Source organism: Populus euphratica, unplaced genomic scaffold (genome assembly GCF_000495115.2).
Source record: "Populus euphratica unplaced genomic scaffold, PopEup_1.0 scaffold48.1, whole genome shotgun sequence".
Taxonomy (NCBI): domain Eukaryota; kingdom Viridiplantae; phylum Streptophyta; class Magnoliopsida; order Malpighiales; family Salicaceae; genus Populus; species Populus euphratica.
In genome coordinates, this window is record NW_011499879.1 from 1,469,883 (window position 1) to 1,481,588 (window position 11,706).

The following is an 11,706-nucleotide window of genomic DNA, read 5'->3' on the forward strand; positions in this document are numbered from 1 at the left end:
AAGAAAATTTATTAAAACTTATCTAAATATATCATATTTATATCTATATCTATATAGAAGATGTGATCTTAAAATTATTTGGAATAATATTTAGTTCTGATTAACATATAAAATGAATCAAGTATTCTTTACTATAAAAAAACCTATAATTATACTACCTTTCACTAATGAAAAATTACTAACATGAATATGATGATTTAGAGTTTGTATATTATTATAATAATGATTAATTTTTTAAATATTATTTTGTTTGGAAATATATTAAAATAATATATATTTTTATTTTTTAAATTTATTTTTAAAATATATGAAAATAATAATAAAAAACTTCAAAATAATAAAAAATTCTTTTAATTTTTTTTTAAACTTTTAAAATGAAAAACAAATAGGCTGTTAATGGGTAGATCGGTAGACAAGGGAGTATGCATTATCCAGAAAACCATGTGTTTCCCAAGCCCACAACACAGACCTAGCTAGAAGCCCATAGGCCACCCGCTACCCTATAAACAAACAGCAACTCGGACTCCACCACATGAAAGCGGTGGTCTCCTCTCTTGTATATAAGGTTCTCGTGGCAGTTTATTGGCAGGTTCTGAAAACAACCCTTTCCCAAAGCTAACAAAACAAAAACATGGGACACGGTAATGAACGGAAAAAATCTAACAAAACTTAAGATTCCGTAATAATGTTTTAATCAGTGAGACAGATCTTTGTTGACTTTGGTTTAATTTACCAAATTTCTGTTTCAGGTGATAAAAGTGGTCGACCAAATAAGAAATTCAAATTCACATCAAAGGTGAATAAAAAAGTTCTATTTTCCCCCCTTTAATCTATCTTCAATTTCTTACATATCCGACCTTTTCAATTACTTAATTCTTGCTTTGTGATGCTTACAGGATGATTATAGAAGCTCAGTGGCTGATGATGATGTTTTTTACCCTGAAGAAGCTGGGGATGATTTTCGCGATGGTATTGAGAATCTAGCCTGATTTTTTTTTCAGTGTTGATGATAATGGGTTTATGCCAGTGAATTGAAATCCATCGTTGTTATTGATTTTGAAGGCGGGACAGAAGGAAAAAAGAGGGATTTTAGCAAATTGGAATTGAAGCCCGATCACGCGAACCGCCCATTATGGGCTTGTGCAGATGGGCGAATTTTCCTTGAGACTTTCTCTTCTTTGTATAAGCAAGCTTATGATTTTCTCATTGCCATTGCCGAGCCTGTTTGCAGGTATAGCTTATGACCCATAAAACGCATGTGTACTATTTGATGTTAATTTCATGTGTGATCTGAGATTTTGAGATGTTTGATTATAGGCCCGAGTCAATGCACGAGTACAATCTAACTCCACATTCCTTGTATGCTGCGGTGTCGGTGGGTTTAGAGACTGAAACAATAATTTCAGTTTTGAATAAGTTGTCGAAGACCAAGTTGCCGAAAGAGATGATTGATTTTATACATGCTTCTACTGCTAATTACGGTAAAGTAAAGCTCGTGCTTAAGAAGAATCGGTACTTCATTGAATCCCCATTTCCTGAGGCAAGTTGGTTTTTTGTTTCTGGCTTCCCCCCTCTTTCTCTGGTTAGTGTCATGTATATTTGATATTCGTGTGTTTCTCTTTCTTTGTGGTCTTTATAGGTATTAAAGAAGTTGCTAAAGGATGAAGTTATAGCTAAAGCAAGGATTCAACCCGAGGTCTGTATTCTTAATTTGATTGAATTCAGTATTTTAGGATGAGTTGAAATAGTTGAAGGTTATTATCACACGAATTTCATTGAACTGAATAGTCTCACATGATTTTGGAATAGCTCAGAGTTACTTATTTCATGGATGTGTATGCTTTCATTGTTTCTCTCCAGGTTTCTTAGATTGTAGTAGCATTCCTCCCATTTTCATTGTTGTGCCCTATGAGCTGAATCTTGAAATTATTTATAATTCTACAAACCTGTAGAGTTCACATGGAACTGAGGGATTTACAATTAGCAAAGCTGCGGGGGAAATTGGAACTAGTCATGATGGATTATTGAATGAAGCAGAATTGGCTGCTGCAGCAGAAGAAAAAGAAACTCACTCATTTGAAGTTGACCCTTCACAGGTAGTGCACTGTGTGCATGGTTATGCTGTTTCATTGTTTGAGGTGAATTTGCCAAATTATGTTAATCTTCTGTTGTCTCTCCTTCTGACTTGTCTCTCCTTCTGACAGGTTGAAAATGTTAAGCAGCGGTGCTTGCCAAATGCTTTAAATTATCCAATGTTGGAGGAGTATGATTTCAGAAATGACACTGTAAATAACTTTTACCCCCCTCCTGTAGAGAATGTTTAGCATGGAAATAGCATACAGTAGATATCAAAATGAATTCATGACTAGATTAGTAGTGGTCTTGTTGGAAAATGTGAATAATTGGGGATGCTGTTTGTGGAAGCTCTGCAACAACTTTACAGAATCAGTTCTTTTTTGAGCATGCAAATTGAGTTTTCAACTGTAGCTAATGCTCTTTTGATGCTGCAGGTCAACCCTGACCTGAATATGGAATTAAAGCCTCATGCACAACCACGACCATATCAAGAGAAAAGCCTCAGTAAAATGTTTGGAAATGGTAAAATGATCTTGCAATTAAATTGTACTTTGCTGAATCCAACTTTAAGGCGTGTTTATTGTTCTCCGATTTATGTTCTCTTAATAGGATATAAAACACTTAAGCGTGGATTGACTGAACCATGTGGTTGATATTTCAGGCAGAGCAAGATCTGGCATTATTGTTCTTCCATGTGGAGCTGGAAAGTCTCTAGTTGGTGTTTCTGCAGCTTGTCGAATAAAGAAAAGTTGCCTCTGTTTAGCAACAAATGCTGTTTCTGTTGATCAATGGGCCTTTCAATTCTCGCTCTGGTCAGACATTTCACAGGATCAAATTTGTCGTTTTACATCTGACAGCAAAGAACGATTCAAGGGAAATGCTGGGGTTGTGGTGACAACATATAACATGGTTGCTTTTGGTGGAAAACGATCAGAAGAATCTGAAAAGATTATTGAAGAAATAAGAAATAGGGAGTGGGGACTTCTTCTAATGGATGAGGTAAGTGTGCAGAGAGTATGTTGTCAACTTCTGTACACATTTGGGCTGAAATACATCTTTCTTTGTTTAGGTCCATGTCGTTCCTGCTCATATGTTTCGTAAAGTTATCAGCATCACTAAATCTCATTGCAAACTTGGGCTTACTGGTATGTTCTTTCAGTTGCATCTCTCTCATTCAGCCTTTGTCTTATATTGACTAGCAAGTCTAACTGGTTTATCCAACAACAGCAACACTTGTGAGAGAGGATGAAAGGATTACCGATCTGAACTTCCTTATTGGTCCTAAACTATATGAAGCAAACTGGTTGGATCTAGTAAAAGGGGGTTTCATTGCAAATGTGCAGTGTGCTGAAGTATGGTGCCCAATGACGAAAGAGTTTTTTGCTGAGTATCTAAAGAAAGAAAATTCAAAGAAGAAGCAGGTTTGCTAGTCAATTGCTACTTATACACTGTGCTTCTCTTTGGCCAATGTTCTTTTCCGCTGACATTTTAATGACTCTCTTACAATTTCAGGCACTTTATGTGATGAATCCTAACAAATTCAGGGCATGCGAATTTCTTATAAGATTTCATGAAGAGCAGCGCCGTGATAAGATAATTGTCTTTGCTGATAATCTTTTTGCACTCACAGAGTATGCAATGAAACTTCACAAGCCTATGATCTATGGTGCAACCAGGTGATTTATTTGCACAATTGCTGTAAAAGCTAGCTTCAACTCTACATGTTTCATATTATTTACCGCGAACATGTTGTGCGATATGCAGCCATGCTGAGAGGACAAAAATTCTCCATGCGTTCAAAACTAGTAGTGAAGTAAATACTGTCTTCTTGTCTAAGGTATCCAGCTTTAACTATTGCATCATTTCACCAAACAGTCATTCAAGTAAGGTTGGTTTGTCTAGCCTGTACAATTTTCTCCAAGTATTTGCCCTTGGTCATTTAGTGGGGAAAAAAGAAGAAATAAAAGTGGTTTTGCATTAAAGCAGATATGAATTAATGAGTTCTTATTTGGTCTTGTCCTCTATCCATATGTAATTACTGATTTTACTGTCATTTGGGTGGATGCTAGAGACTTGCTTGTGGAAACTATTTACTGCTGAGAACTGAGTGTCAATAAGAACTGAGCAACTTATCCTGATTGATTTTATTTCATTTACAGGTTGGTGATAACTCGATTGATATTCCCGAGGCAAATGTGATAATCCAGATATCATCACATGCTGGTTCAAGAAGACAAGAAGCTCAACGATTGGGTCGTATTCTGAGAGCAAAGGTTGGTTATGCAGTTTCTTCTTCTTTTCTTGGATTCAGCTGGGTTGATTTACAACCTTTTGGAAGATTTTGCACCATGTAGATTTAAACACTGGTTTTACTGAGTGTAATCATGTACCTGATTGAAGAATGATTAGTTTTTGACGTAGGGTGGGAAAGAGAAATCTAAAAAAACAGCAAAGAACAGTAAAATAATGGCAATAACTAGGAGAAAGTTGAAGCTGGAACAAGAGATAGAGTTTTAGCATCTGTAGAGAAACCTCTAAAGCATAAATTGCTTGATAAAAAGTATAACATCTCTGTAAAAGAGCCAAGGCAGCCTTATTTATACTACTTCTAGGCCTATATCCCAATCCTTATTGGAGAAGGAATCACTATTAAAAGCTATATTACTAGTAGAGAAAAAAGAATCAAAGATTCCAAGGATCGGTAAACTAAATGAGAAAGCCAAAACAATAAGAAAAACTAAACAAGTTGCTCCCGCATTAGTTTTAACTTCTACTTCATTGAAAACTGTTTCTGTGGCCATGACTCAAGCCATAACTGATTTGATCTGTGAGATCTAGCTAATTTTTAGCATCTTGTGGTTCATTCACGTGTGGGTTGTTTTGAAATAATGATTTATGCAATTTAGGCCTTTGTTATCAGAAAGAAACCATGCACACACAGATTTCTGTTTCTTAGTGATTATAACCAACCAACTGAAGGTTGTTTTAATTGTCGTGATGCTGCTTCCTCCCTAAGTCTCCTATCCATAATGTCTTGAAATGTGTTTTGTGTCCATTGACAGGGTAAACTTCAAGATAGAATGGCAGGAGGCAAAGAAGAGTATAATGCTTTCTTCTATTCTCTTGTATCTACTGATACACAGGTAAGCACTGATTTTCTATATTCTAAACTTCTGAAATCTGAATATTCCTAACCACAGATGATTGATGCTGACAGTAGTTGGAGAAGTATATCTTACCTAAGATGTTCTTTTTGCTGTTAAGGAAAACAAAGAGTGTAAGAATTGGAGTACAAGGCGTCCTCCAAATTGGAAATAAATTTTATGGAAAATTATTTACACTGTTGCTGAATATTAGCTTAGAAGCCACCAGAAAGTTCTTCCTTGACAGGGCTCATGCCCCTCCAGATTATTCATGTTTTTGGTCAAGCTTGATACCCTAAATAGTTCTCTGCGTGTGCAGGAGATGTACTATTCAACCAAAAGACAACAGTTTCTGATTGATCAAGGTTATAGCTTTAAGGTAAATATTCTTATGTGATATTCTTTCTCGAAAGGAAAATCTAGTTGAAACCTTTTCATTTTGACTGTGAATTGGGAAATGTGCACAGCATTACTGTTATACATGTTAAGTATTTGTTATAGATGTTTCATATCTGGCATGTAGTATGCTGCAATTTGAGATGACATATTTGAAGCAAATGTTTGACATGCTCACAATTGAATGCCAATGTGCTTGTACAGGGATCTAGACATGATTCAAACGCCCCTTCCCTTTCTATGGGTGTAACTTGTTGACAACTTTTACATGCTATGCAGTAGTTGCGCAACTCTGCTTTGCATGTGGTTGCAATTGGAATCTACCTTGGTTGAATTTTTTCTTTTTAAAATAAGGCTTTATTTTTGTAGCCTAGGTTTGCATTAAACTTAAAACTGATATGATGCTGCACGTTTTGTTTTGTATTGGCTATCATACATATAGATATCAGTATTTGTGTAGTTGACTTCTGACGGATATACCTTTGACAGGTGATAACAAGCTTGCCTCCAGCTGATTCAGGAGCTGATTTGAGCTATCACAGTCTTGAGGATCAATTGGGACTTCTTGCGAAGGTATTTCTCTTTTAGTTTTGACTGTTTGACTTTTTGATTGATCATTTGATTTTTGAATCCAATTTTTGACTGTTTGACTCATCAGGTTTTGAGTGCTGGAGATGATGCTGTTGGTTTAGAACAGCTAGACGAGGATGCAGATGACATAGCTCTTCACAAAACCCGTCGCTATATGGGATCCATGAGTGCCATGTCAGGTGCAAACGGGATGGTTTATATGGAATACAGGTACGCTGCCTCATTGTTCTGTGGCTCCGCTGTATTTTCTCTCTTGTACAAAGTATAAAGGGCGTTCTGTGACCTTCCTTGTAAATGTTGTCGTTTTCTTCACTTGTCTGCAGTACTGGGCAGAAGGGTGGGAAGGGCCAGATAAAGGGTAAGCCCAAGGACCCATCCAAGCGGCATTATTTGTTCAAAAGGCGCTTTGGCTGAGATAGCAACTGTACGGATGCCAGTTATCGGTGACTTTGTTGCATCATCTAAGGTTTTACCAAGAGAAGGGAAAGTTGCAAGGAGCTCTAATTTACAACTTTATTGGTCGTTACACGACTTTTTTATATGTGATGTTGATTTGAGATGAACATGCCATTGCAAGAGCTAGTGGTCATGGTCTACCTTTCGAAAGTCAGTTTTTGTTTGTTTATGAAGCCCTCTTTCTGGTTGGCATACCGTGCAAGTGGCGAGATTCCCTCTTCTTTTTTGTTCTTTAATCGGAATGAGTCAGTTACTTCTTCGAAAGCAAAGGATTTCTTACAACCTGGTTGTTTAATTAAACTGTGTGAAGGATAAGAAGACATTTATGATGCTTCTCGGAGATATATTGTAATATAGTAAATGTAATTTACCTTGAAAGATGCACGATATCCTTTCTATTATAAAGAACTTTTGTGCTTGCGATGCAACTTCTGAGTGCTTTGATATGGTTGTAATTTAAGTACATTTCATACTGAACTTTCGACACAGATCACTTAAAGTGTGGTTTGCTTCGTCTATAAGTGAAGACTGGTTCTTCTGACCTGCGTCATGTTGTCGGATCATTTTTTCTTACTTTAAAAAAATGTGAAGACATTATAATGTAAAAAAATCAGATGCAATATTTTTTAAATACTTAAATGATTACGGGTTTTTTTATGACATTTATTTTGTAAATCACTGCTCAAAACTACATATTTTAGGGTATGAGATGGTAAAAATATCACACGAAACTCTTATCGAAATAAATTAAAAAATCTAACTTTAATTAATTAAATATTAAAAGTTAAAAATAAAAAAAAAAATTTAAAGAAAAAAACTAACAACATATAATGATAATCGGCTACAGGGTGGGCTAGAACAAATTTTTCTGAATACAAATTGAAAATTTAAACGTTGTTTCCACTGTTTCTTCTCTACCCCAAATCGAAATTTTCACCTGCCACCGAGCTTCTTTTTTCATCATCCTTGTCCTTTCTCCTCCCATGGAGTAACGAAAGAGACGAAACAAATGAACTTCCTTTCTGTCGGGGGCCTTTTTCTTTTTCTTTTTTTAAATTATGACATAATATTTTTATTATATTATTGACTTAATCTTTAAGATTTATAAAAATCAATTTGTTTAGTTAGAAATTCCAATGCTAATAGAATTATATTAATCAGTTGTCTAAAATTATAATTTTAATGTTTATTTAAAATTTAGAGATATAAAATTTTAGAAATTAATTAAGGAACTCTAGTTTTTATTTACATTATATTGTGTAACTTTCTTTCTTTTTGCCGCATCTCAAAATTTCTTGGTATTTGATATATATTTTTTATTAATATAAGTGTTTGGATCAGTTTATATATATTTTAATTAATTTTATAAATTTTAAAATTAATAAATATGTAAGCTTTTGGTAGCATTGAGATTTGTAAAACTTAAATTGATAATTTTTAAAAAATAAATTTAAAATCTGATCAATTTAATTATATTTTATATAATTAAATATTTTATATTTTATTAGTTAAGTACGTAGAAAAAAGTTTGTTAATGGGTGAAAAGCATGTACAATGGAAGCTAGGATATTAACTTTCATCTTCTCTCTCCCATTTTCGCTCTCCATTGCGTTTGAGATCATGGGCACCTTTGTGTAGATATATTCCATCGATCTTCAAATGAGAGTCTAGAATTTGTGACATTCAAGAGACTAGGCGAAAATCCCCTTTCCTTTTAGTTGTTCAGAGTTTGGAGGCTAACAATTACTATCTTATGAATATGGCATGTACTAAATTGATTAGTTACACGCAGCATGTTGAGAATATAATATTATATTTAATTAATAAATACAGAGTAAAATTAAAGTTGATAAAACAAAAATATTTTGTAAATAAAATTATAAAATTATTATAATTATATAATTTTTATTATATCAAAACATTGTTATTAAATGTTTATGAGCTATATTCTATTAATATTTAATATTAATTATAGTTATTGAGATTTATACATATTATGTTTATTTTTTTATTAAAAAAAAGTTTTTTTTTTAATAAATTGATATATAAGAAATACTTGAAATTAATATATAGGTTCTAGTCAAATAACATGTACAGTACTAAACTGATCTGCAATAAAATTTTATATGGAGAGATTATCCATGTTTATGGAAAGACTTGAGATAATTGATATATAAAAAAGACTCACGTGATAGTTGTATAAGTGATTTTTAAACTTGAGATCATCGAGTTATCTTATATAATGAGTGTTATGCTTTGATCATGATTACACATTGTTCTAATCAAGAGTAATAAATGAACAAATATTAGATATAACATAAACTATATGAAGATATTTGAGTAATCAACGGATGATTTATCACTATAGGTGAATTAGAAAAGTTTTTATATATTCTCAAATAGTATTGAATTTAAAATTCTTTTTTAAGAGGGAATGAGATTTGAAAAGTATTTCAAATTTTATTTGAATAATCAATTATTATAATGTTGAGAACTAAAATTATTTGACAAAACAGACATACTTTATACTATAATATCTAAATCAAAATATTATTAATGAAGGAATAATAATTACACTGAAAAACTAGTTATTCAAATGTTAAACTAAATCACTTATGACTTTCCTTATATTTAAAGGATTATGACAGGTTGACAAATATTGTGTTTGATTTTCAAATATAAATCAATTAATTATTGAATTGATAGTAAATTAAATTATTTAATATATTTATTTTTTATTTTTATTTAAAATTATGATTTGTATTTAAGCGAAATTATTAGAGAGCCTAATAAGTCACTCATACAAGAATCATTAATTAGAAATTAAAATAGAATAATTAGTTAAGTATGACTTGATCAGAAATAAATTTTAGAAATCAAAGATTATAATGTAATTCATACAGGGAATTATAATTTTAGATCTAAAAATAATTAAGGACTCAATTAAATAAATTTTAGCTTGCTAAAATCACATGTACTTGATCTTAGAGCGTAGCTGAATCCAAGGATATCAGACCTAAAAATAAGTTAGATCTATGATATCTAAGCTTAGTATTATGCCAAACTTAAATATATTAAGTTTATTATCTTGTCTTTAATCCTTTAAATACATACTTTAAATAAAAATAATATATACAAAATATGCTCATCCATTAAAAACTATTTTAGACATCATCTTCCTGTATAGATGTAGAACACAAGCTGCTAATACTTACGCCACCAAAATTGACTATTACTGTAGTTTGTCTACCACGAGTCCATTTGAAGCCATGCTAATATGCACCCACAAAAGTTCCCAATACTAATGTTTGAGTTTGCTCAAGTTGTGCTGGCATTGAATTCAAGTTGTCCGGAGGCACATTCGTGAAGCATGGAAACTACTTTAGCCGTCACTATCTTGAAGTAGGTAGGAAACCCCATAAAAACGCACTTTTGAGAAAAAAGAGAGGAGAGCTGGTGGATGCCTTTATGGATTGTTCACAGGTTTGAGAATTTTACTATTACCCAGTCAGGGACTTGAGCGCATTTGACTGCTTTTGAGACATTCCTTTTGCATTGCCTGGCTTGCACTTTGATGACCGCATGTTTTTTCACTGCACATAGAGACTCCTTACATCTATTGGCTATTGCATAGAGAAAGTAGAGAAGGAAAGGAAAAGGCCACTTCCTCTTCAAGCCAAAGGTTCAATTCAACAAGCAACTAAGTTACCGTAGAAAACTGGTATTATCAAATTGTGGAGGCAACTAAATTCGATAATGATAAAGCATGTATATTCTAAATTTCATTACAATTTATTCCGGTAATCCTTTTCTATTTGGAATTCTACCTGATTTTTTGTTTTTGATCATATTCACTTAAGTACACTACCCTATTTAATAGTTTTACCAATAAAAATTTATAATTTATGTTGGTATTTATACTTATAGTCTATTGGCACGTACATCACCAACAAATTCACGGATAAAAATAGCTCATTGTAAAAACTCTCTATGGTAATTTATGGTTTATTAATAATAAATATACTAATGGATTTATAAACATACAAAATGCCCCAAAAAATAATTATTCATTTTATTCTGTTGGTATCTCCATTTGTAAATTTAACATGTTATCGACAGGAAAACCATATATAATGTAATTGTTGTTTTTATTTGTCCATCAATATATTTATCTGTAAATATAACATATCATCGATATATTATTATCTGTAATTCTATCGATGAGTTAACAATGATATTTGTAATAATTCCTTTTCATTTCTCTTTGGAATATATCAACGAAATTGTTACATTGATAATCTTGTTAGAAATATTTTATTTTTTTAATTAAAATAGAACAATAAAATTAAAAAAAATAAAATTCAAAAAAATAATAAAAAATTATTACAAGAACAACTAAAATTCAAAAAAATTATTTCTAAGTGGTAATATCTTTAATCCTAAATTAACAAAAAAATATTCTAAATGGAATAAATACAAAGTAATAATTAAAATTATTCCTACACATTTAATTGAAATTCAAAAACAAATTTGGAAAACAAATAACTAAAATTCAGTAAAATAATGCAAAATTATTTCAATAACAACTACAATTCAACACATTTATTAATTCATAAAATTATTAAGAACATAAAATTAAAAAAAATAATGATAAAAATTAAAAAATAATGCAAGAAAAACACAAAAAAAGGAAGAAAAAGGAATGAGAAATTTTTACCTTAATGGTGTGCTTAATTTCAGCTGATAATTTAAAAAAAAAGAGAGATTGTTAATAAAATAAAAAAAGAAAAATAAAGAAAGACAATATACCTTAAGATGAATAGAAAAGAGAATGCATGATTTTAGTTGAAAAGGAAAGAGAGAAGAAAAAAGAAAGAGAGAGAAATGACTTTGTGAGAGAAGAAGAAAGATGAAGATGACACCTCGTCTGTTTTGATTCTGGTTTTTAATTTAATTTTATTTATGTAATTATCAACGATGATTTTATTTGTAAAGTCGAATGAAAATTCTTAACTTGCACAAAAACTTTTAGAAAGCCTACTAA

General features: G+C 31.8%; 1 protein-coding gene across 2 annotated transcripts; it reads left to right on the forward strand.

Annotated features, from left to right (window-relative positions):
* Nucleotides 1-531: 531 nt before the first annotated feature.
* On the forward strand, nucleotides 532-7,090 carry LOC105129084 (DNA repair helicase XPB1-like). 2 transcript variants are annotated; one of them, XM_011031020.1, is made up of 20 exons: nucleotides 532-641; nucleotides 750-796; nucleotides 897-969; nucleotides 1,063-1,231; nucleotides 1,318-1,540; nucleotides 1,640-1,696; nucleotides 1,953-2,096; nucleotides 2,205-2,285; nucleotides 2,511-2,598; nucleotides 2,738-3,075; nucleotides 3,146-3,221; nucleotides 3,304-3,497; nucleotides 3,589-3,752; nucleotides 3,841-3,913; nucleotides 4,236-4,349; nucleotides 5,139-5,219; nucleotides 5,539-5,598; nucleotides 6,105-6,188; nucleotides 6,274-6,416; nucleotides 6,530-7,090. In XM_011031020.1, the coding sequence occupies exons 1-20, from the start codon at nucleotides 632-634 to the stop codon at nucleotides 6,618-6,620; spliced, it is 2,310 nt and encodes a 769-aa protein (XP_011029322.1). In that variant the 5' UTR covers nucleotides 532-631; the 3' UTR covers nucleotides 6,621-7,090. The 2 variants fall into 2 exon arrangements, with proteins under 2 accessions (XP_011029322.1, XP_011029323.1); XM_011031021.1 differs by having other exon boundaries at nucleotides 1,072-1,231.
* Nucleotides 7,091-11,706: the final 4,616 nt, after the last annotated feature.